The sequence below is a fragment of the Physeter macrocephalus genome, chromosome 5, assembly GCF_002837175.3.
Source record: "Physeter macrocephalus isolate SW-GA chromosome 5, ASM283717v5, whole genome shotgun sequence".
Taxonomy (NCBI): domain Eukaryota; kingdom Metazoa; phylum Chordata; class Mammalia; order Artiodactyla; family Physeteridae; genus Physeter; species Physeter macrocephalus.
In genome coordinates, this window is record NC_041218.1 from 12,628,398 (window position 1) to 12,653,082 (window position 24,685).

Below are 24,685 nucleotides of genomic sequence, written 5' to 3' on the forward strand. Positions count from 1 at the left end.
GGGGAGGGGCAGTGTGATATGGGATTACCTGTTAAAAAGGGAAAGAGGAACAGAGAGGGCCAGTGAGATGAGCAGAGAGAATCATGACACAGGAGAAAAAGACTCTGCAAAGAGTGAAGAGATTTGGAGCTGCATCTCATGAGGGAGGTGGTGAATCTGTGTGTCTGTAGAGATTGCTGAGGTGGGTTGGGTTTTGGTCACTGATATACTCTGAGCATGGATGCTTTTTCTCTCCTACCAAAGCAAAGCAAAACAAAACAACAATAACAAAACAGAAAAACCATCTGGGTTATGACTAAGACCACAGCTTATCCTGGCACATAGAGAAAAACCATATCCTCAGATCTGGACATTAAGCCCATTTAATTCAACTACACTTCTTTTTCTTGTGATCTTTGGCCCATCGGAACCACAAGCCCCTGTGTTTGCCGTTCTTCTCCAATGGGCTTGTCCCTAGTTACGCCCTGCTTCCTGTCTCTGATTCACTGACCAGTGCTCCCTGATCCCTTTACTGAATCACATCTATATTTGTTCCAGAGTTTTTAATAAAATGCTCATCTGATCACTTCTTATAACTTTTTTTAAATTGACATAGTTGATTTACAACACTGTGTTAGTTTCAGGTGTACAGCAAAGTGATTCAGTTAACTTCATGTAACTCTTAAATTACATCTTCAGCACTTATTGACCATCCTATATTTTCCAAATCATCATCTATAACATTCTCCATAACGACCATTTCAAATGTTCTCCTCTCTTCCTCCAAATTTCAGGGCTCGCCTTCAGCAGATGACCTCTGGTTTGGGAGGAGAGAGACTGAAACCCTCAGAAGATACCTCAGTCCACTTCTCATCCCTCAATCTGAAAACATACTTAGATTTTTTTTCTTATTTTTTTCCCCATCTTTCCTGTAAATGAAGCCTTATTATCAACAGCTTCTGCCTGTGATATGGATCTCCTCTCCTCTGACACCCTCATGGACTTGCTTTATTATCTCCACTTTTCAGTATTTTTCAACTTCCCCTATCAATTGGATTCTTCCTGTCACCATTTAAGCAAGATAAAGCCTCCCCCATCTAAAATATCATGCCCAAGGACACGTTCCCTTGATCTGCTCTCTGGTTGCCTCCTCGTCTTGTTTGCAGGCCGTTCTTACTTGGAAATTACTGAAAGGTCTGATTTGTAAGATCCTTCTCTGTCTCTCTTTCTCTTCTTTTGTGTGTGCTCTGCTCTCTTTGGAGTCCTTGTGCATCTTCCCAGAGATCTCTTCCCCATCTCTCCATTTGATTAACTTCTACTCATCCTTCAAGCCTCAAACAGCGCTTCCTCAAGGAGGTCTTCTTCTGACTCTTGCCTTAAGGTCCCAACTATGTGTTTTTCTACCTCCCTTTATTTCTCACATTGTGACATTCATGATAGTAGGTCTTATAACTTCTGTCTACCCTATTAGTCTTCTTGATCTATGCAGGAAAGATTCTCCTCTCCCTTCTTACTCAGTCATCTAATAAAGTGCCAGCACCTAGTGTACATTTGTAATAGTTTTCTATTGCTGTGTAAAAGCATTACCGCAAATTGTACAGCTTAAGACAACCTTTATTATCTTATGGTATCTGTGAGTCAAGAGTTCAAGCCTGGCTTAGCTGGGTCCTCTCCTCAGGGTCTAGCAAGGCTTTGGGAGAAGAATTCGCTTCTAAATTTATTCAGGTTGTTGGTAGAATCCATTCCCTTGTGGTTGTATTACACAGGACCCTTGTTTTTTGCTGGCTGTGAGCTGAAAGCTGTCTTCAGGGACTTGAGGTTGTACTTGAACAGGTAGGTCACCCGTACATAGTTCTTTTCCACCTGGGCTTCCTCAACATGGCTGCCTACTTTGTCCAGCGGCACGAAGAATCTCCCTTGTGCACGCTAGCAAGATGGGTATTTATACAATGTTAATGCTATAGATTAACATAATCATGGGGATGACAACCCATAACTTTGGCCATATTCTGTTAGAAGCAAGTCACAAGCCCCACCCACACTCAGGGGAGGCACTCGGGGATTATGCAGGGTGTGAAATGGGGCATGGCTCTATCCTCTACAACATTCAATAGAACTTTGTGAAATAATGAATGTATTGGTTCCTTAATTCCTATGCAATAAAAGACAATGCAAGTCTTATATATACAAGACTTAAAAGATAAGGCTTCTCATTCTTTAATTTCTGCTTAGGTCTCCACCCAGCTCTTAACATTCCCCCTATAATACTTGGTAGTATTTCCACAAACACACCACGTTGTTTCACGTACCCATGCCTTTATAGAAGCCTTTCCCTCTTTTTGAATTATTTTTTCTCTTCTTTTTATGTCAGACAAGCTCCTTTCTCTTCTCTAAGACCCAGATAAATTTTAACTTCTGGGTAATACTTCCTTGCACACAATGTAGAAGTGAATGTCTTCACTTCTTATATGCTCTGAGGCACATACCTCCATTCTAAAAATGTTTCTCTGACGTTTTATTATGCAAGTTTTCAAACATACAACAAAGCTGAAAGAATCTTACAGCATATACCTGTATATACCACTTGGATTATACCATTGAGTAATCTACTTCTTTTTTTTTTTTTAAATAAATTTATTTATTTATTTTTGGCTGCGTTGGGTCTTCGTTGCTGCGCGCAGGCTTTCTCTAGTCGCGGCGAGTGGGGGCTACTCTTCATTGTGGTGCATGGGTTTCTCATTGTAGTGGCTTCTCTCTGTCGTGGAGCACAGGCTCTAGGTGCACAGGCCTCAGTAGTTGTGGCTCAGTAGTTGTGGTTCACAGACTCAGTAGTTGTGGCGTGCTGGCTTTAGTAGTTGTGGCTCGCAGGCTCTAGAGAGCAGGCTCAGTAGTTGTGGCACAGGGGCTTAGCTGCTCCGTGGCATGTGGGATCTTCCCGGACCAGGGCTCTAACCCATGTCCCCTGCATTGGCAGGCGGCTTCTTAACCACTGCGCCACCAGTGAAGTCCCAAGTAATCTACTTCTATATTAACAATTTGCATAGGTGTGGTACATTTGTTACACCTGATGAACCGATACTGATACATTATTAAGCAAAGCCCATAGTTTATATTCCGGTTTGGGTTTGCTCTTTATGTTACATAGTCCTATGGGTTTTGACAAATACATAATGTCATGTATCCACAATTAGAGTATCATACAGAAAAATTTCACTGTCCTAAAGATGCCCTGTACTTCACCTGTTCATGCTTCCCCTGCTTCTCCTTAAACTTTGACAACCACTGATCTTTTTACTGTCTCTATAGTTTGCCTTTTCTAAAATTTCATAAATTGAAATCATACAATATATAATATTTTAAGACTGGCTTTTACCACTGAGTCATATGCATTTAAGATCCCTTCATGTTTCTCATCACTTGATAGCTTGGCTCTTTTTTTGATTGCTGTATAATATTCTACTGTATGGATGTACCACACTTTAAAAAATTGGAATATATCTGACATACAGTCTTATGCTAGTTTCAGGTGTACTACATAATGATTTGACATTTGCACACAGTATGAAATGATCACTCCAATATGTTTAGTAACCATCTGTCCCCATACAAAGCCATTACAATATTATTGACCATATTCCTTATGCTGTAAATTATAGCCCCATAACTTATTTATTATATAACAAGAAGTTTTTACCTCTTAATCTCCTACACCTATTTCCCCCACCTCTACCCTGCTCCCTTCTGGAAAACACCTGTTTGTTCTCTGTATCTATGAACCTGTTTTCATTTTGTTTGTTTTTTAGATTCCACATATAAGTGAGATCACGGTATTTGTCTTTCTCTACCTTATTTCACTTAGTAAAATACCCTTTAGATCTGTCCATGTTGTCACAAATGGCAAGATTTCATTTTTTTATGGCTGAGTAATATTCCTTTGTGTGTGTGTGTGTGTGTGTGTGTGTGTGTGTGTATATATATATACACATATATATACACCACAACTTCTTTATGCATTCGCCTACTGATGGACACTTAGGTTGCTTCTATATCTTGACTGTTGTAAATAATGCTGCAATGAACATTGGAGTGCATATATCTTTTCAAACTGGTGTTTTGGTTTTCTTCAGGTAAATATCCAGAAGTGAAATTGCTGAATCATATGGAAGCTCTATTTTTAATTTTTTGAGGAACCGCAATACTATTTTCCATACCACATTTTGTTTATCATTCACTTATTTAAGGACATCTTGGTTGCTTCCAAGGTTTGACAACTACGAATAAAGCTGCTGCAAACATTCATGTGTAAGTTTTTTGTGGACATACGTCTTCAGCTCATTTGGCTAATACCTAGGAGTGCAATTGCTCGGTCATTTGGTAAGATTATGGATTGTTGGATCATATGGTAGCTTATTTTTAGTTTTTTTAAGGAACCTCCATACTGTTCTTCATAGTGGCTGTACCAATTTACATTCCCACCAACAGTGTAGAAGGGGTCCATTTTCTCCACACCCTCTCCAGCCTTTATTGTTTGTAGATTCTTTGATGATGGCTATTCTGACCAGTGTGAGGTGATACCTCATCATAGTTTTGATTTGTATTTCTCTAATAATTAGTGACTTTGAGCATCTTTTCATATGCTTTTTGGCCATCTGTATGTCTTCTGTGGAGAAATGTCTAGATCTTCCACCCATTTTTCGATTGGGTTGTTTGTTTTTATGTTATTGAGCTGCATGAACTGTTTGTATATTTTGGAGATTATTCCCTCGTCAGTCGCTTCATTTGCAAATATTTTCTCCCATTCTGAGGGAATGTCTTTTTGTTTTGTTTATGGTTTCCTTTGCTGTGCAAAAGCTTTTGAATTCAATTAGGTCCCATTTGTTTATTTTTAATAAAGGCCCATAAGGATGGATAAGCCATGTCTGTTAAGTCCTCTCATGAATATCCCTATTGCTCCAGGAAGCTTCAGTTAATACAGGGGTTACAAAACCATCAAATCTAAAAGAAGAAAAGCATATACAAGTGGTTGCTTATGAGAAGATGATTCATCATCCACAATTCTCCATCACGTCTACTGAGCATAACTTCATGTTAAATAAGCTGCAGACCCATATTGAACTCAATGACTATGTGAAACTGGCCAGCCTGCCCAAAGAACCTGCCACTGAAGACACCATGTGCACTGTCTCAACCTGGGCCTACAATGTGTGTGATCTCTGTGACTAGCTCTCAGAACCAGACGTGCATCCCTCCTGCCTCCACTCTTGGCTTCTTCTAACCTTGAGCTTTCTTCTAACCTTCTCATTCACCCTTTCATCTCCTTTCCCTTCCCTAGAGCCTCACTGCAGGAGTCCTGCAATCTTTTGTTTCCCACTGTATCTTTCTACATCTTTGCTTTCATATCTGATAGACGTGGTGTTAGTGGAAACAGGAAATTTGTATTCTGGTCTTAATTTGCTGTATGACAGCCGCTCGGTCACTTTACTTTTGGAGTCTTAATTTTCTGAATTCTGAAATATGGCACAAACTGTATCAGATGGTTTCCAACCATTTCAGGCAATAAAGAAACTTAAAGCCCTGAAATAGCATGAAATAATGTTTATGTGTTAAACGTAAGTTAAATACATAATATTGTGCTAAATCATGCAGAATTTCCATATGCAAAATTGTGATACAGATCAACAAAAGTTTAAGAAAATATTTCTCAAGTATTTTTAACTGGTAACATTCTGAAAATGAACACTCACTCACTTCTTCAGAAAGTTGGAAAACGACTAGCATTTTTTTCAGTGGAAGTCTTCCGTATATAATTCAAAACTACTGAATTTCAGGTTCTACCTAAGCTTTCTGCTGTGTCACGTGTTTTGGACTCCATGAAAAAAACTACTTTGAGCAAGAGAAGACAGCCTTCTCTTTTCTAAGTTTTGTGTCATCTTCCCTCTACCCACTATCCCATTCCATATTTTCCATGCAAATCCTAATCAACTGTCTCTAGCTATTAATCAAGATGGCAGTGAGTACTGGAGGTGAGGGAAGGTGAGTAACAATAAGAAAAAACTATGATAGAGTCCCCTAGGAAGAATTAATACATTTTTACTCATGAGTAAGTCTGAATAAATGTAATATATGGCATACACTAGACATCATAGTATGGAAAGGAGATTAATTTTTAACAAGTTTATCAGATTACATTTTTAATAAACATAAGGTTATGTTTAGCTTTGCAAGAAACTGCCAAACTGTTTCCAAAGTGGCTGTACCACTTTGGAGCCTCCAGAACTTACTCATCTTACAACTGAAAGTTTGTACCCTTTGATCAACATACCCCTATATCCTCTACCCCCTAGTCCTTGGTAACCAGCATTCTACTGTCTGTTTCTATGCATTTGGCTTTTTTAGATTTCACATTTAACTGAGATAGTATTTGTCTTTCTGTTTCTGGCTTATATCACCCAGTATAACATCCTCTAAAACAAGAAAAACGGAGCTGGAGGAATCAGGCTCCCTGACTTCAGACTACACTATAAAGCTACAGTCATCAAAAAAGTATGGTACTGGCACAAAAACAGAAATATAGATCAATGGAACAGGATAGAAAGTCCAGAGATAAACCCACACACCTATGGTCAACTAATCTATGACAAAGGAGGCAAGAATAGAAAAGAAAAGACAGTCTCTTCAATAAGTGGTGCTGGGAACTAACACCATACACAAAAATAAACTTAAAATGGATTAAAGACCTAAATGTAAGACCGGATACTATAAACCTCTTAGAGGAGAACACAGGCAGAACACTCTATGACATAAATCAAAGCAAGATCTTTTTTGATCTACCTTCTAGAGTAATGAAAATGAAAACAAAAATAAACAAATGGGACCTAAGTAAATTCAAAAGCTTTTGCACAGCAAAGGAAACCATAAACAAAACAAAAAGACATTCCCTCAGAATGGGAGAAAATATTTGCAAATGAAGCGACCGACGAGGGAATAATCTCCAAAATATACAAACAGCTCATGCAGCTCAATAACATAAAAACAAACAACCCAATCGAAAAATGGGTGGAAGATCTAGACATTTCTCCACAGAAGACATACAGATGGCCAAAAAGCATATGAAAAGATGCTCAAAGTCACTAATTATTAGAGAAATACAAATCAAAACTATGATGAGGTATCACCTCACACTGGTCAGAATAGCCATCATCAAAGAATCTACAAACAATAAAGGCTGGAGAGGGTGTGGAGAAAATGGACCCCTTCTACACTGTTGGTGGGAATGTAAATTGGTACAGCCACTATGAAGAACAGTATGGAGGTTCCTTAAAAAAACTAAAAATAGAGCTACCATATGATCCAGCAATCCCCCTCCTGGGCATATACCCAGAGAAAACCATAATTCAAAAAGATACATGCACACCAATGTTCATTGCAGCAGTATTTACAATAGCCAGGACACGGAAGCCACCTAAATGTCCATCGACAGAGGAAAGGATAAAAAAGATGTGGTACATATATACAATGGAATATTACTCAGCCATAAAGTAGAATTAAATAATGCCATTTGCAGCAACATGGATGGACCTAGAGATTGTCATACTGAGCGAAGGAAGCCAGACAGAGAAAGACAAATATATGATATCGCTTATATGTGGAACTAAAAAAATGGTACAAATGAACTTACTTACAAAACAGAAGTAGTATCACAGATGTAGAAAACAATCTATGGTTACCGGGGGGCGGGGGGGGCGGGAAGGGATAAACTGGGAGATTGGGATTGACATATACACACTATTATATATAAAATAATAAGGACCTACTGTATAGCACAGGGAACTCTACTCACTACTCTGCAATGACCTATATGGGAAAGTAATCTAAAAAAAGAGTATATATGTATATATAACCGATTCACTTTTCTGTACAGCAGAAAGTAACACGACATTGTAAATCAACTATACTCCAACAACAAAAAAAATGTAGAATTTCCTTGTCCTTTGAAAGACAATTTGAGTTTTGGAAATAGGTAAATGTCCTTCTGTAAAGCAGTATGTTTGATTCATCTGGGTATGTCACTTGAGTCAAAAAGAGATGTAACTTACAAAAAAATGCAGTTCATTTTGATCTGGCTCATGAAGTAGTTAATTAAGCATTTCCAAAAAAAAATTCCCCAAAGAAATGTTGAGCTATACAATTATTGCTGGACGGGAAAATAAGGCAAAGAATCTCAATCATTTTCTTTTAAAGAATTAACATATTATTTTCAAATAAAGACACTCAAATAAACACACACCCATTAAAAAAAACAAAATCTTAATCTAAAATACTTCCTCCTAAAGAAGAATCTTTGTCAAGAAAACTAACATATGTGGAGATACTACTTTGCTCTTGTTTTTCTCATTTTCTTGCAGATTGCAAAAATTTTGTTATGGGTCTGCACAGTTCATAGTATGTGTGAACCATTGATATAAAATAAATAACTTGAATTAGGAATAAGGAGACTTAGTTTCAAATCCTAGTTTTATGGATTTAAGAAAACCACTTTTTGAGTGATTTTAAATGAAAAATTAGGCTTAGAGCTCACTAAATTCCTTCAAACTCTCAGAATAGGAGAGACCTTGTTTAAGGGTACAAACTTGCAACAAGTAGATAAATAAGTTATGGAAATCTAATACACAGTATAGTGAATATAGATAGCAATATTGCATTATAATCAAACTTGCTGAGGGACTAGATCTTAATTTTTCCCACCACAAAAAAGAAATGATAATTATGTGAGGTGGTAGAGGTGAACTACTGCCACAATGGCAATCATATTACAATATTCAAATGTGTCAATCAATACGCTATATCTATATACCTTACATTTATACAGTGTTTCTTGTCAATATATTTCAATTTAAAAAATTAGAAAGGAGACAGTGATTAATGTAAAATATGGGACAAGTAAAAAACATGGAAGCTCAAAAAGTAAAATAAAATTGAATGAATAAAATTCCAACTCAAAGGACCCTTTTAAAATGTTTGAATTGCCACAAATATTTTAAGTAATTTATTTCATTTCATTGCAGAAACGTCTTATATTTACATCTAACTTCCAAGAATTTAATCCTTTTTATAAGTAGATAGACACTTTGTATCATGGGAAATTGTTAATCTGATCATTTCCTATGGTCGTATTGGTCATAGTTGTGATTTCTCTCAGTGTTTGAACTCTTCCTTTCTACCAGGAGATGAAATATGTTGAAAAAGAGGGAAAGGAAAAAATAAAGTTTGGTATCTCGTAACTCTTAAAGTTCTATTTCTTTCTTCCCTCTAGACAAGGACCCCGACTCACTGCAGAATGTCAATATCTCTGTAATCTCCAAGACTGAGTGCCGCGAAGCCTATAAAACCTACATCAGAGATAGTATGATGTGTGTGAGCATCATGCCAGGAAGGAGGCTGCCCTGCAAGGTAATGTACTCTCAATGCCTTAATTTTCCCATTTTATTATGTCCTTTGCCAGAAAAATAACCCGGTTTCCTTTTTCCTGGCAGGAAGTCACAGCTGCCCCTGCCATGTGTGATGGGGTACTTCAAGGAATCCTGACTTTTGCAGATGGATGTCTTTTGAGAGCCGATGTTGGCATCTACACCAGAATCATTAACTACATACCCTGGATTGAAAATACCATCCGGAACAACTGAGCTCTCATGATGGGAATTCTAGACCACATGACACCACGTGTCCCCAAGTCCAGCCTCAGAATTAAATCTAATCAGTGTCCTGAGTTGCATCACACATACCTGTTTCACTCCTGCCCCACAGAGTGGGCGACTGGTACCTACCTGTACTGTGACTCTACATAGCAGCCCTCTTTCCTCACCTAATGATGATGATGGCAAACCCCATACCCCTTAGGCAGTTGGAATTTATGGAATGGCAATTGTGTTCTCTCTAACGAATTGATCATTGACTTATTGAAAAAAAAAAAAGGCCACTCGATTGCCATCTTGGGCGACAAAACCCCTACTACTTGCACAGAATTCAACAGAATGTGCTTTTGGCAAGTTACACATGGCAAACGGAAGTCTGAGAAGGATGGCGCTACATAGAAGTCCCAGGGAAGGGAGAAGGTTGAAGGAGGGGTGCTGTTGGAGGAATGGTGCTTGGTTTCTCCCTGCCCACACAACTCTCAGCACCAGACACAGATTCTGGACATTCATTTTGCAGGATTCTCAGTAGGGACTTGCGCTCTGAGAGGTTAATACAAAAGTTAACTGGGGCTTAGGACATAGCAGAGGAACAGGGAGTCCAGGATGGATTTTGCCAATATAACTGCACGTGGGCTCTTTCTATTATGCCAGCTGCCCTGGGAACTGCATTCTCCCCCAGTTATCACTCTTGCCTTTTTCTTCCTTCCTTTTCTTTTCATTTCTCTGCAGCTCCATTTACCACCTGAGAGTTTTAATTGATAGCTTTCTAGGGGGAGTGGCCTTTGGTCAGTTGACTGAGGATCAAAACCACAAAAACAAAACCGAGTTCTAGAGAGTTCTGTCTGTGGCCATTACCAGTGGACTATTACACCCTTACAGTCTAGCTAGGCAAGAAGAGAACTCCTCTCAGGAGGCAGAAGTTCCAGCAGTAAATCTTGTGCTCACTAGGGTTCTAAAACCTCTAAGTCAATAAAGCCTAGCTTGCAGTGTTGAACAGCAACGTTGTGTGTGGATTATTCAGTGCTCTTGTGAGCACTTCACCTTCATGTATGTTATTAGTTGAATTTTTTTTTTTTGCTTTGGAAGAAACAGATGGTTTTTTCAGGAAAGCACCCCAGCCTCTGTAGATGTTTCCCGGTTTGAAATGATGCTACAGTTTCAATAGATCACACTGATATCTTACAAAGCCAACTGATCCTAGGTGGTGAAGCAGATGGTAAGGTCACTGAATTCCATGGGCATCAGCCTACTGTCTCACTGCTACCAGTAAGGTAAGTAAGGTAACTTCCTTGGTTGGAAAGTACATTCCATTTTTGTGGAATATATAAGGGATTCAAGGATGGTGGTGCTGAGAGTGACGATGGCAAAAGAAAGAAAATCCAAATCTAGAATATGTCAGGAATTCCCTGGTGGTCCAGTAGTTAGGACTCTGCATTTTCACTGCCGAGGGTGTGGGTTTGATCCCTGGTCAGGGAACTAAGATCTCACAAGCCACGTGGCACAGCCCAAAAAAAAAAAGAATATGTCATGTGCAGTGAGAACAAGTAGCTACTCCCTCCATGACTTCTCATGGGACACATTTTCCTGCTCCAAGCTGACCTTGAAAAATGCGTGTACATAATTCTTCCTCAAATAGCTTATCCCCATTCCCCCATCTTGCTCTTTCTGAGTGCCTACCAGGGCAGACCACCAGCCACTCCTAAGAAATTCAGATAAATCTTGACCTCAAGAAAGAGAACTAGATATGTTGATTGAACTTTTGCCTCCTGAGAAGAATTCAACTCTCCTTTTTCCTTCGTGGCATCCCTCTGAAGGGTTTTAATATCACAACAGTACATGTGCAATTGGACCAATATATCAACCAAAGTTATGCATAATCAAGGTGAAGTCTTTTCACCCTCAGCGAACTGTTCAGGGAGAAATCTCTTTGAGGTCATAAGTGTGGATTGAGGAAAGATTGCCCAGAGCAATCGCTTATGCAACTAATCTGGACATTCGGGGCCTGATTTACCTCTGTTCCATTTATGTTTCTAATTGAGAATGGAATGCTACTGAGCATATCCAAGTTAATGACAAGGAGAGGCAGGTAGCCCCACCTAGAGCAAGTTTCATGGTCAACTGGTGGTCGGCAGTCTGGCATTTAATCTCCACCTGGCCCTAGTAGCAAACCAGAAGATATTTCCCAAAAAGCTACCATGACTTTGCTACCTAGCTTAGGGATCTCTGTATTGATCTTCTTATTAGGCTTTGCCATACACTTCATCTAGGTTGCTAAAAACACTGTTAGCACCATTGAAGCTACAGAGTTTAAACCCAAGAAACAGAACCAATTGCACTTCAACTTGTGCAGGCTGGAGAATCTTTTCTGACTTAGTCTCTCCCTAAACTAGCAACTTTTTAGATCACGCATTAAACGGCTCAGAGCATGATATCCTAATGAGATATATGTTGCTCATAAAATTTAGAGACCTTCGGACATCACTCTTAATGGTAGAGAGCACAAGTTTCAACAATGCGTTCATTTCAGTGGAGGAACCCACCATACACCAATCACCTGCAGAAGCAGGTGATTCTATTTTTACTTGTTGCATCACCTACGCATTACCACACATCTGTTTTCCCAAGACATCTGGGAAACTTGCTACTTGCTGTCTGGTCCTATTGACATGATATCATCAATACAGCAGACCAGTATGGTACCCTTTGAGACTGCCAAGTTCCTTAAAGATTACATTCAGGTACAGGGCCAGAGCAATCATGATTGCTCTGGAGGTGAAATATATATATACTGCTGTTTCTGCCAAATGAAAGCTAAGTAATTCTGAATTTCTCAAAGACAACGTACAGAAATGCACTTGCCGTGATCATAAATGGGTAAACAGATAAAAAAATGTTGTGGTATCGCCATACAATAGAGTACTTCACAGCAATATAAACGAATGAACATTCGATACAACTATCAACATGGATAACCTCAAAATAATTAAGCTGAGTGAAATAAGCCAGACCAAATGAATACGTACAGTATGACTCCAGTTTTATCTACATGCACACAGATCTACAGTGACTGAAGGCAGATAAGTGGTCTAGTGTAGGCAAGGATGCAGAAAGTGGAGTGAGGGAGAGGTAACACAAAGGGAAACATTTCTACGCGTGATAAATGTGTTCATTATCTTGATTGTGGTGACGATTTAATCACATGTTTAACAAACCTGTCAAACTCATCAGATTGTAAGTTTTAAATATATGCAGTTTATCGTATGACAATTATATTTCACTAAAGCTGTTAAACAACAACAACACAAATGCACTTGCTAGGTGAATAGTTGCATATCAAGAATGAAGGACTGTATTTATTTGCTCTGGTAAGGAGGCTACGTATGGAACAACAACTATAATTGGCATTACCACCTGATAACCCAATAATCGAACACTATCATTCCCCACTACTCTTTTGACTTGGGCCAAGCTGAAGAACTGAATGGGATTATAATAGAAATTACCACCCAGCACAGTTCAAGTCTGTGTTGGTAGTACTGATCTCGGCAATGTGCTCATGCTTTCGATTTACTAAAGGAAGTTTCTGTCAACTTCCTCTTAGCCTTTTCTACAACAAAAGCCCTCCCGTCACAGGCCAGGGAGAGACTGTAATAGTTGTAGCAATTCTACCAGTTGTAGATTAAAACGTGCACCTCCCCCAGCAACAGTACACATAGGAAATAAGGAAATAAATTCAGAGCCCCATTGAATTGCTCTAGGAAAGACTTAGGTTAAAAAAAAAATCCATGAATCGCTTAATTTTCATAAGCCCCACTCTGATCAGAGGATGGCATGGACCATGTCTTCCCCACCACCACAAATTAGAACTCATTCAGGTTCCCTCAAAAAATTAAGCTATGTTCCTGTCCGCGGAGCACAAGTCGCCAGGCAAATAGACACTGGTCACTTTTATATAAGCTCGAAGACTCTCAGTGTTAGAATAGAGTCCATTCTCCAGCTCCCTTCCGCTCAAGGGGCATTGAATCAGTTAATATAACTAACAGGTCTGTGAGCGAAAGAGGAGGCTGTGATACTTTAGCATATTGACTCACATCAGTCCACTGTTATCAGATCTGTTGGTGTGTTTTTTGGTTGGTTTTTTGATTATGTAAATCAAATAAGAACTTGAACTTCCTGTAAATTTCATTCCCGGGGATCCCGTTTTTATGGAGAACCCTTGAGAGAATCCTCTTCAGGGCCCCAAAACATCATCATGTAATATCATTCATTTTCATTGTAAGAGCTAGAGAAGCAGGTGAAATTAATAACTTGACATTGTCTATGTCCCTTTAGCAAGTTACATTAAAATGTAAAAGGTTCTTGAGCAGGAGATAAATGACACTGAAGGAGGAGAAAATGTGACACCTACAACGTTCTCCTTCAAGGCTTCTCTGTTCATTTGCATTCTGTGTTTTTAACAGAAAATAGGACGGAGGCTACCCTTCAGTATCCTGAAGGGTGGGATAAGTCTTTCTCATTTTAAGTTGCAGCACTGGGCATCCTGTTGTCATATATCTAAGCCGCATTCTCTATCAGCTCCATAAGTAACATTGCTAGAAATTTCCCTCTCCATCTGCCTTACTCCTTTATCTCTCTCAACTTGTTCAGAATTTATGTAAAGAAAATAGGGGTGTCACTCCTTAGCCTCCTCAAATGCTAACAATACATCAGGATTTGGAGAGCATGTTGTTCCATTGGTGATATGCCCTATAACCACCATTCTCAAGGCTGAAAAGCTATGATCCCAAAAGCTAAATGTGAATGGATAGGGTCTCACAAAAACTAGGTGAAGATTAGGCTAGAGCTTGTTCTTGTGCACAGAAATGAACACCAGCTACTGCACTGATGAGACTTTCAAGACGTCTTAGAATTTAATTTAGAATTTCTTCCTTTGTGTATTTACTTCAAGGATGGGGGGATCTGAGAAACCATAACATGAGCTCTGTTCAATAGGGAACCAGGATGGAAAAAAAAAAAAGCCCTGGTTTAAAGTCACTGGCTCAAACAATTGGAATAGAATCAAATTGCCCAGCGGAAGCTAAAGATGGGGGTTTGAGAAGCTGGGCCAGGGGTAGACACTGACCAGAAACCCCAAAGCCATCACTCCCAGGCCCTTTGAAAACTCACACAGTACTAGGCAGCTTATCTTACTTTGGGGTTTCTGGCAGCTACTCTGACCAAAATTAAACCAATATGCCATAGAGACAAATGTCTTTCCCTTGTCTTTCTCCCAGTCTATACTTGCTCTTCCCTGGCTCTCTGAAGCCCCAAACCCCTACCCTGATCAATTTAATTGGCACATCTATAATCCGTAGAGCTCCATCTACAACAGCAACCCAAGACCTGGGTCCAATGCTGTCCTTTGTGAAAGGAGTTTAAACATCCTCCTTATTCAAGTGACTCATCACCAAGCCAAACTTGCTATTACATTTTTCTACCTTAACAGGCCCAGTTTTAATGACTGGGCTTCTGTTCTGTTCCTGCAGTAAAGTCACCCTTTGTATCCCAGTTGCATTAATGCTGTCTTTGACTTGACAACCTTGTCTGATTCTCTGGCTCCTATAAGCCTAAGACTCTGCCTTACTCTCCCCAGCTGGTGCTAGAAACCCATAAGAGGCCAGCTTCTTGCTGTCAGAACGTCCTGCTGCTAAGTGCCTGCCATACACACTTAGTTTCCCTGGCCTGCCACGCCTCTACTGGCCACCTGGCCCTGACAGCCTGCCTGGCTGCCCTTCTACCCTCACTTCAGTATGCTTTGGTGTTAGCTTAGCTGACGCCCTCGTGTTATTGTCACCCCCATCCCCTCTTTGACTCCTACCATCTGCCCCTCCACTGCAAGTTCATTTAATTTCTAGATTCCCCCAAAGAGTGACCTAGGGTTAGTGTAGTTGAAAGAGTGTGGATTTGGGATCCAAGCTGGTATTTAATCCTAGCTTCAACAGCTACCAGCTGTGTGTCCTTGGGCAAGTAATTAAGTAATTTAACCTCTCTTGCCTTAGTGTATTTCTCTCTCAAATAATACTTTTCTGGATTGTTGGGAATGAATAACTTATGTAAGGCATGTAGCATAGTACTTAGCACATAGTAGGCACTCAGGAAATCATAATTCCACTGAAGCCTTTACCAAGGGATGACTGGGAATCTGTCACCATTTCTTTACATCTGTGTTTATTTCTTCAATTAGAATTAAACTTATTTGCTGGGACTTCCCTGGTGGTCCAGTGGTAAAGACTTCGCCTTCCAATGCAGAGGGTACGGGTTGGATCCCTGGTTGGGGAGCTAAGATCCCACATGCCTCGCCACCAAAAAAACCAAAGCATAAAACAGAAGCAATATTGTAACGAATTCAATAAAGACTTTAAAACAATGGTCCACATAAAAAAAATCTTAAAAAAAAAAAGAATGAAAACTATTTTCATGTCCAAACATGTCAGGATTCATCCCAAACCCAGTTTATCCAGTTCATCCCAGTTTATCATCAACAAGCTCCCACCAGGGCACTCTGTGTGTATGCCTAAGCTCAAGGGACCCTTGCGTGGATCCTGAAACCCTAACCATTATTAACTCATTATCAACTCCCCTCTCCCAAGCCCACCTGTATTTAATCCCCTACCTTCACGTTAGACCCCCTCTTACTCCCCTACTCAGGGGCCCTGAAATGATGGCATATGGGTCTTAAATACTAGCTGTGTTTCTGCTTGGGGCTCAGGAGTCTGAATTATAACCAAGATGTTACACAAAGATATATAACTCCTTTCTTTGCCGCTCGGAACTACAAGCGAAATTTTGAGCTCATGCTTTCTGCTCTCTGAGGACCTTCTAAATGAAAGAATAAGGAAGGAAATAAGAGGGGTAAAATTTGGAGGAAGTGAAGAGGAAACATGCCTCATATTTCTTGAAAGTCACACCCTATCTAGTAAAATACTGACAACTGAGCAGGCATTTTTATACATTGATTGAGACAGTGGCTGAGACAAAGGAGAACAAGTAGACGGCTGTCGTTGGTGACTGTATTCACGTGTCAGTCCTTCAATTCCACGATCTTCAGCCTAATCCAAACCGTGAAGGTAACTATGGGGCAGAAGCTGGTTTACACAATCAGAAAATACATTACTTTTCCCTCCAAGTGATTAGATTTAATCAGTACAATTCTGTCTATTCCAGTCTGATCCTGAATCCAGGGTGACTAGCTTGGCCCTTTCCTCACTCTTCTTCTCGGGCCACTCACCTGACCTGCTCCATGTGGTATGTAGACTTCCCTGTGTTCTCTGACCATGTTCGCCAAACGGCCTCCCCTGATGGCATCACCAACAATGTTTTTTATTTCCCCCAACCAGGGTTTGAACCCTGGGCCCCAGCAGTGAGAGCACCGAGTCCTAACCACTGGACAACCAGGGAGTTCCCACATCACTAGCAATGTTATGTGCATCGGCTTTCTGGAGGGGGGCAAAGATGCCGGCCAGGTAACACCTCCCCCACCCCAGTAGTAATGTACTCCTTATGCAGAGAGAGGTGTTAAGAGTCCTAGACGTAGAATCAGAATTCCAGTTTGCTGAGACCTGGTTCTACTACTATTAGCTATGTGACATCGGGCAAGTCATCCAAACTCTTGAGCATCCATTTCCCTATTTTAAAAAAAATGGTGGTATGTACTTGCCTAATAGAGCATTTGAAAGTATTGAAGGAGAAAATGAAGTTAAATATACTTTGCAAAGACACAGACAAATCACTCCTATCAACCTGAAGACGGGAGACTCACAGGACATTGATCAATATTTCCTATCTGAGTAACCAGGGAATAACATTATCCATTCAGTCAAAAAGCATCGTTTGAACCCCTACCATCTGCCATTCTGCGAGGGCTAGTTTCATCACCATGGAATCAAGGATACAGGCAATAGTATTAAGGCATAGTTCATGGTCTGAGAGAGCAGAATTGCATCCAGGAAGTCGCCAGAGAGCTCTCAGCGATTGAAGTTGAAGGGAACCCATCAGAGCAATGGTCCTTTCCATCACTCCAGCCAGATGCTTGGCTTTAGTTGTTTTAAGAACTGTGAGCAGAGGGCCCCAGCTTTCCTTTAAGAGCCGGTGGCCCAGGGCCTCCCTGCCCTACCGTCTCCTCTGTATTAAACCGCCTCTTGATGGCCTCTGACTGCGGACCTCCCAGTGATATTCTCAAACACAGGTACCCTTCCTCGAGAAATGAGAGAATACAGGCCTCCAAATGCCCCCAGGGCTCTGGGCCAGGCTCTCGACCTCCTCCTCAGCCCTGTCCTGTCCTCTAGAGCCGGGCAGGTGTTCGCCACCACACCTGAAAGGGGCTGAGAGAAGACCAACACCTATGGCTGCTGTCATGCCCTTGGTGCAGATCGTGGAGATCCGTGGGCAGATGGCGCTCCCTGATGGAAAAAACTTCTCACTGCCCACGAGCACTGAGGAAAGAGCAAGTGCCTGCAGCTCTGCACCGCAAACCACAGGCCCACCGACCCGGCCATCAGAGACGGGGCTGCCTTTGAAATGCCTCCTTGTTCACTCACCCCCACCCTGCACCCCAGTTACCTGCTCAAGTGGTCCACACCATCTGGGATGGAGAAGCTCCGAGCTGGAAGCAGAGTAGATTAGCTGCGGTCCGGTATCCCATCTCTGCAGGGGTCTCAGGATGGGGGTCTCTCTCATAACGCCTCTTCCGCTGGTTCCCGGCCATTTGTCTGGGGCTGAGCCTCCTTGTTCTGTCCTCACTCCATGTGTGCCCTTCCTCAGGCTGAAGACCCACTTCTGAGCCACGGCTTTTAGGTCAGTATTTGGTAAGTCCTCCACTACGGAACCCAGACGCGGCCCTCTCTGTGGATCTTAATTTTAGAAAGATCGACTTGAGATTGAGGTGTGAGAAATTTAGGTAGTGCTGAGTGCCGAGAACGTGGATCTAATTGGAAAAAACGCGTGCTTATTTATTCCAGGGATGTGAGTGGGGGGTCATACGTTGAGATATTCACTCTACCCCTTTTCTGAGCTCCCAGAATTTCTCTGGGTTTCTTTTCAGCACCCCTCTGGGCACTGATACTGGTATTGAAATGCAATATGCTTTTTATACATGCATACTGTGGAGAAAATAGCTAACAGTGCTTAAGTGCTTCCTACGTGCCTCTGTATTTTCCTAAAGGCTTCACCTGAATTGTGTTGTTTAATCCTAGCAGCAACCTTCTGAGTTGGGTAGAGTTACTGTCTGTACTTTGCAGACACAGAAACTAAGTTTCAGTGAGATGAGGTCTTCCCCAAAGTCCCAAGTGGCAGAGCCAAGGCTGCCCCCAGCCCTGCAGAGCTCACGAGTCGATTGCTGTGCTCATTTGGCCGAGTGTCTCTGAAGCACGGTGGGAAAGTGGCAGGGGAGGTCTGCTTGTAGCAAAGAGGCCAGAAGGGAGTCTCTGGGTGGGGAGGAAGCAGGCTGGGGAGGGCCATCAGGGCAGAGGAGGAGGAGGACATTGGGTCTGTGGTTGGGAACCAGGGGTGGTTTTTATTCATTTGCCCAAGAAGGATGTCTCACTGTGTCTTTACTGCAGGTGCAGAATAGGGTTCTGCCCTGGGTCACATTGGCCACGTGTAGGCTCAGCTCGCTGTCACTGACCCGCGTGGCCCGGTAATCTGCTCCAGGAAGGGATATGACCTCCTCATCCCCGGAATTCTGTGGACTGGCCAGCACCTGTAGCTGCCCCTGGAGATCCTGTTGGTACCAGCTCATCCAGGGGTACTGGGAATCCCTCAGGATGCAGCGCAGGGTTTCAGCCTGTCCACGAGGTACCAGGACCCACCTGGGGCTTTGATCCACCAAGCTTGTGTCGGCATCTGAAACACACAAGCAGGCCAGGCTAAAGGTCCTGGGGGTAGTGGTCACTGCCAGAAATAACTAGTTACAGCCAAATCCTGAAGAGGGGGTCCTATGAGTAAGGCCAAGAGGAGGCTGCTGGGAACAGGACGGGCACTCTCACAGGGCGAGGAGATACGTAGAGCTGGGATCAGGGAGCAAAACCTTCTGTACCTACAGGGGCCCCAGTGACCCAGTCCCTTTTTCCCTCCCTCAAGCCACCGAGTGGCTGTCTCTGCCTGGCCTCTGACCTGTACTCACTGCAGCCATGAGAACCCAGCCCCACAGGATGGGAAACGGGGCCATTCCCGGGCCTCTCCAGCAGGGCAGTGGTACGGGGCGCCGTGGGACAGGGACAGCCTAGGCAGGAGAGCTGATCCTGGCCTGTAAGGTGGCGATTAGTGTCTGAGACTCTCTGGGCCCACACTCAAAAGGGAGCGGCTTTTCCAGGAAACTCAGTATCTTATCTCATCTTCTCACTGAGGCTCAAACCTCAAACTGGAGTTTCCTGTTTCGGCACGCCAACACGCACTCACACTCGTACACAACCCCCAGGCTCACTGGGGGCCTTAGTGAAGGGACCTGGCCCTGCACCCTCTCAGCTGCTTCGCAGAGATTCCGTGCAGAATCCGTGCCTCAAATTTTTGCAGGGAATTAAGATAACTCATTGCAACGAAGCCACACTTGCAGATTGAACAAAGACATCTTCTCACAGGCATAGAGGGTGCCGCAGGTCAGTGTTGGGCGGTCGGCGGTGGACACTCATCTCCAATGACCCGCGTTTTCCTCTGTAAAAGCAAATACAAACCAAACGGAAGAGGCTCAATTCTCCTGTTGAAAATAAGGGGAGAGACTCCCCTCCCCTCCATTTTCTTAGAGCATTTACTGTAGAAGACGTGTAAGTTCTTTCTCTGTCTCTTTGAAATGCATACACTCTTCTTAAAAGCTAAATCACCTCTTGCCAGCATTAAGACCCAGGAATGTCTTTCTCAAGGACCTGCAACCATCTCTTCAGAATACAAACATCAAGGAAGATGAGCTTAACTTAGTCTAGAGCAGATGGCTGGCACCGAGTTGCAAAATGATTTCATCATAAAGATATAACATGTTTATTTCTCCTTTGGTAAAGCCAATTTGCAAACACAGATAGACAGCCCAATTACCAAGTGACTTCAGCATGAACTGTGGATTAACAAAAGGTCCTGTCCAGTCCTCTCATTTGAGGACTGGTTATTGCTTATCTTGAGAACACGTGTGTAGTGGGCTTGAGCTGCTGGCCTGTATGATAGGCCTAAATTTCTTTTTGTCTCTGCAATCTCTTAACAAAATGCTTGTGATGTGTATCACATTCTGACTTAATGATTATTCAATAATAAAACTGTCTTCTTTCTCTTCTACCTTTGTGGAGAGGTTCTCTGAGTTGGGAGGGGATGTTATTTTTAATCGTATTTTCCCAGCAACTCACAGTGCTGCCACCTCCTGGCAGCGTGAACTTGGACTTCAGTTCCTTCCTCTGTAAGACGAAGATAATAATAAAAGCCATTTCATAGGAGTAAGTGGATTCATACATGAACATTTCTGAGAATAAAACTTGGCAGAGACTAATCGCTTAATGAGTTGACCTCTATTATTGCAATTGTAAACTTCCGATAAAAACATAATTATAAAAAACAAAAAACAAAAAAAAAACATAATTATAGTGGCTTTTATTGGTCTTTAATCTCCTATCACTTAGTAATCAACTGAGATTCAAATCACAAGTTCTCATAACTTTTTAACATTGATAAGAGGCCTCGTGTTTTGGTAACCAATGATCTGGGAAATGAGATTTAAAAGACCCACACCTACCGTGGCTACAACCTCAGCATTTTATAGACAGAACTATGGAGACACAGAGGGGTCTAGCAACAAAACTTTACTCTTTCAGGACCTGGGGCTGCACAATATTCAAGTTGGTGTCAGGACTCCATAAATGGAGAAGGGAATTAGAGCAGGGCGAGGCCGCAGACCCATCTTCCGAGAGAGTCTGTGTGTCGCGGCCCAGCAGCGGCCTGGCATCCTGGGGGTCTGTGCCTCCCAGAGTCACTATTTTTTCTAATCTGCTGGAGTTTTAATACATGCAACAATACGGTTCACATGAGTCTGGCAAAAGATAACAGTCACTGATGGCATCTGGTGGTGGCATAATACAGTTTACAATCCACTTGGCTCGCTAGCTTTGAAACCGTGTGGTTCCTGATTTTTTAAAAATACAGATTTTCATTATGTACAATTCCGTGTGTAACTTCATTAATATTTTCTATATCACACTTTCAAATTTGCGTAATCTAAATGTGCACAAAATGTCAATCGCACTACATTCTAAGTGACATGTGCTGATTCCCTTTTTTGGAGGGGGAGGCGGGAATCTGATTTTTTTGTACGTAAGTTTCAGGTGTACAGCATTATAATTCAACACCCGTACACACTGCAAAGTGATCCCCACCACAAGTATGGTTACCATCCATCACGGTGCAGTTGACCCCCTTCACCCGTTTCCCCCACCCCCGTGTCCCCTTCCCCTCAGGTAACCTCTGCTCTGATCTCATGTGCTGAGTCACTCTTGTCCTTGGCCCCCTTACCTACTCCCAGGCGCATCCGAGGGAGAGAGATGAGCTCTGTGAAGCATTGCCCAAATCACACCTCTTGAATAGCAGACCAAAGGACACGCCAAGATGGTGTGTCCTCACAAGCCTCGTGCACTTAATCCTGAGGTTTGCTGCCAAGAGAGTCAACTCTGGGATTTGGATGACGAAAGGAAAGGGGGCTGGGAGAGGGGAGAAAACCATAACTGGGGAAGAAAAGGAGAAAAAGTCAAGAAAAGCCCCATGGAAAGCCAGGCAGACAGTCTTATGGGTGTCTGTGACCTAAGGAAATAATGGAAAGAGCACCATCCTGGGGGCAGGCCCCCTATGGTCTCACAGTCAGCTCTGCCACCGATAGGATGGGCGTTCAGGCACTACGCATGTTACTCCCTGATGTTTCCATTTCCTCATCAAAAAATTAAGTGGACTGGAATTTTTGGAAAATCAAGTGGATCTAAAGTTCCTTTTCACTCTGGTGTTCTGATATTTTAATATTCCTCTGCGTTTCTACTGTTTGCCTCGTACCAAAGGGCTTGTCAGTGGGGAAGTTGGCCAAGACTCCAGTGGAGGGCCCCCGAATGTGACTTCTCCAAATGGCAATTTGTGGGAGGAAGGGCAGAGTGCAGAGCATCCCAAAGGCAAATTCACATTTATTCCCCATTTTCTCCCTCTCCTTCCCCTCCTCCTCCTCCTCTTCGCTCCTCCCCAGCCATGTGCAGAAACTTGAAGCTGCCCCAGACGTGCCCATCTGGAAAGCCGATTGTGGCTCCTTCACCTCTACATGTCCTTCCAGGGATTAGCGGTAAAGACTCCTCCAGGAGATGGAGATCACAGCCTTCCCCTCCCCGTCTCCCAACACCTCCTCTCCTCCTGCACTGTAGGGAGGCTGGAAGGCAGGCCACTTGGAGTCCTAGCCCCACTCCCTGTCTGTACATCACTTCTATATAGAGACAAAATCGGAAATGCCCATAAGAAGCTGGGGTGAGGGACATTGCCAGAGGCCAGAGCACTCAGTAAGAGCATCCAAGGATACAGGGATGGTGGGGGCAGAAAGGGAGAGAATGGAAGGAGGAAGAGACAGAAATAGAGGGAGAGGCAGGGAGAAACAAAACCTCCTTGATTCTGCAGGGTCAACAAAGGTTAATATTCATGGTTGTTATAACAATAAAAACTGAGAACACTCTGAATCCTGTATAGGGAAAAACCATAGAAAGTTAGATAAATTACGGTATACCCTCTCGACGGAATGTGATAATCATAAGGGTATTTATAAGGTGTATAAAATAATATCTAGACATTTGTGTCATTATGTTAAGTGCAAAGAAACAGGATTCACAAATTAAGTATGCAGTATGTTTTCAGCAATATAGAAAATGAAGCATTATTATAAGCAATGATATTTTCTAATTTTTTATCTTTAAAATGTTTTCTTTAATGAGACTACATTTACCCTTATAATGAAGAAAACCAAAAGGAGGAAACCTTTAGAAATATTTTATTATTGAAAAATAAGATATAAATTCAGTAACTGCTACATGTTACAAGATTAGAATGTTCTGGTCCACAGTAATAGATATTGGAAAATGGACATCAGTTGGTGACAGTGCGTCTGTAAATCTACAGAAATGCCTGAGGAAGAGGGTGTTCTGACTATAGTGATGAACACCAATTATCTAAGGTAAAACTGTCATATCCCTAGATTGGGGAAAGAAAGCACACAAAGCACTATTTCATTGATATAAGTATACGCTGACAATATTTCATCCCTATTTCTGGGACACCAAGAAATTTTCTAAGCTCTAATTTGTCTCCTGAGTGGGCCTACTTAGGAGGAAAAGGGTGCCTGGTTCTAGACGGCTGGCCCAAATATTAGAGGCAGGTCTATGAACCACTGAGAAAGGATGGTCAGCTTGATATTTGCACCCATACTCTTTAATCAGAGCAAGACAGTTATACAGAGATAAGTCACCCTGGATGAACCCATAACATCAGATTGATGAACCTACAAAGTTAGGGACCACATACCCTTCTATTACAATTACAACGTAATATAAACGAGCAGGCAAAAGTTGCAAAAATTCTCCCAACAGCATTGCTTTATTAATAGTAGTAGAAATAGAGACAGGTTTTCAGTTCATGACAATTATATCCTGAGCCTCTATGGTATGGTTTTGCTGAATGCTGTATGGGGGCCCTGGAAAGTTCATACTCACCAATGCTTTGTCCATCATCCCAGAACAGCTGACCTTCAGCTCTCCCATTGTCATCCAAAGCAACAATCAATCCCATATATTTTTGTCAGCTATAAAAAAAAAAATTTATTTTTTCTCTAGATTGTAGGTTGTAAGAATGAAGGACAGCGTCTGTTGAAAATATTCATCCAGAAAAAAGTAAATGCATTAAAAATACACATAAAATTCAGGTAAAAAACACATAAAAAACAGGTAAGGTGAGATAAAAGATACTTAAAAGCTAACAGAATAAAACATTTA

General features: G+C 41.9%; 1 protein-coding gene across 1 annotated transcript; it reads left to right on the plus strand.

Moving 5' to 3' along the window:
* The first annotated feature begins 1,857 nt into the window (after nucleotides 1–1,857).
* LOC102985496 (probable inactive serine protease 58) lies at nucleotides 1,858–9,728 on the plus strand. Its single transcript, XM_024126945.2, has 4 exons — nucleotides 1,858–1,917; nucleotides 4,936–5,194; nucleotides 9,293–9,429; nucleotides 9,513–9,728. Exons 1-4 carry the CDS (start codon nucleotides 1,858–1,860, stop codon nucleotides 9,660–9,662), a joined length of 606 nt encoding a protein of 201 aa, XP_023982713.2. The 3' UTR covers nucleotides 9,663–9,728.
* The last annotated feature ends 14,957 nt before the right edge of the window (nucleotides 9,729–24,685 follow it).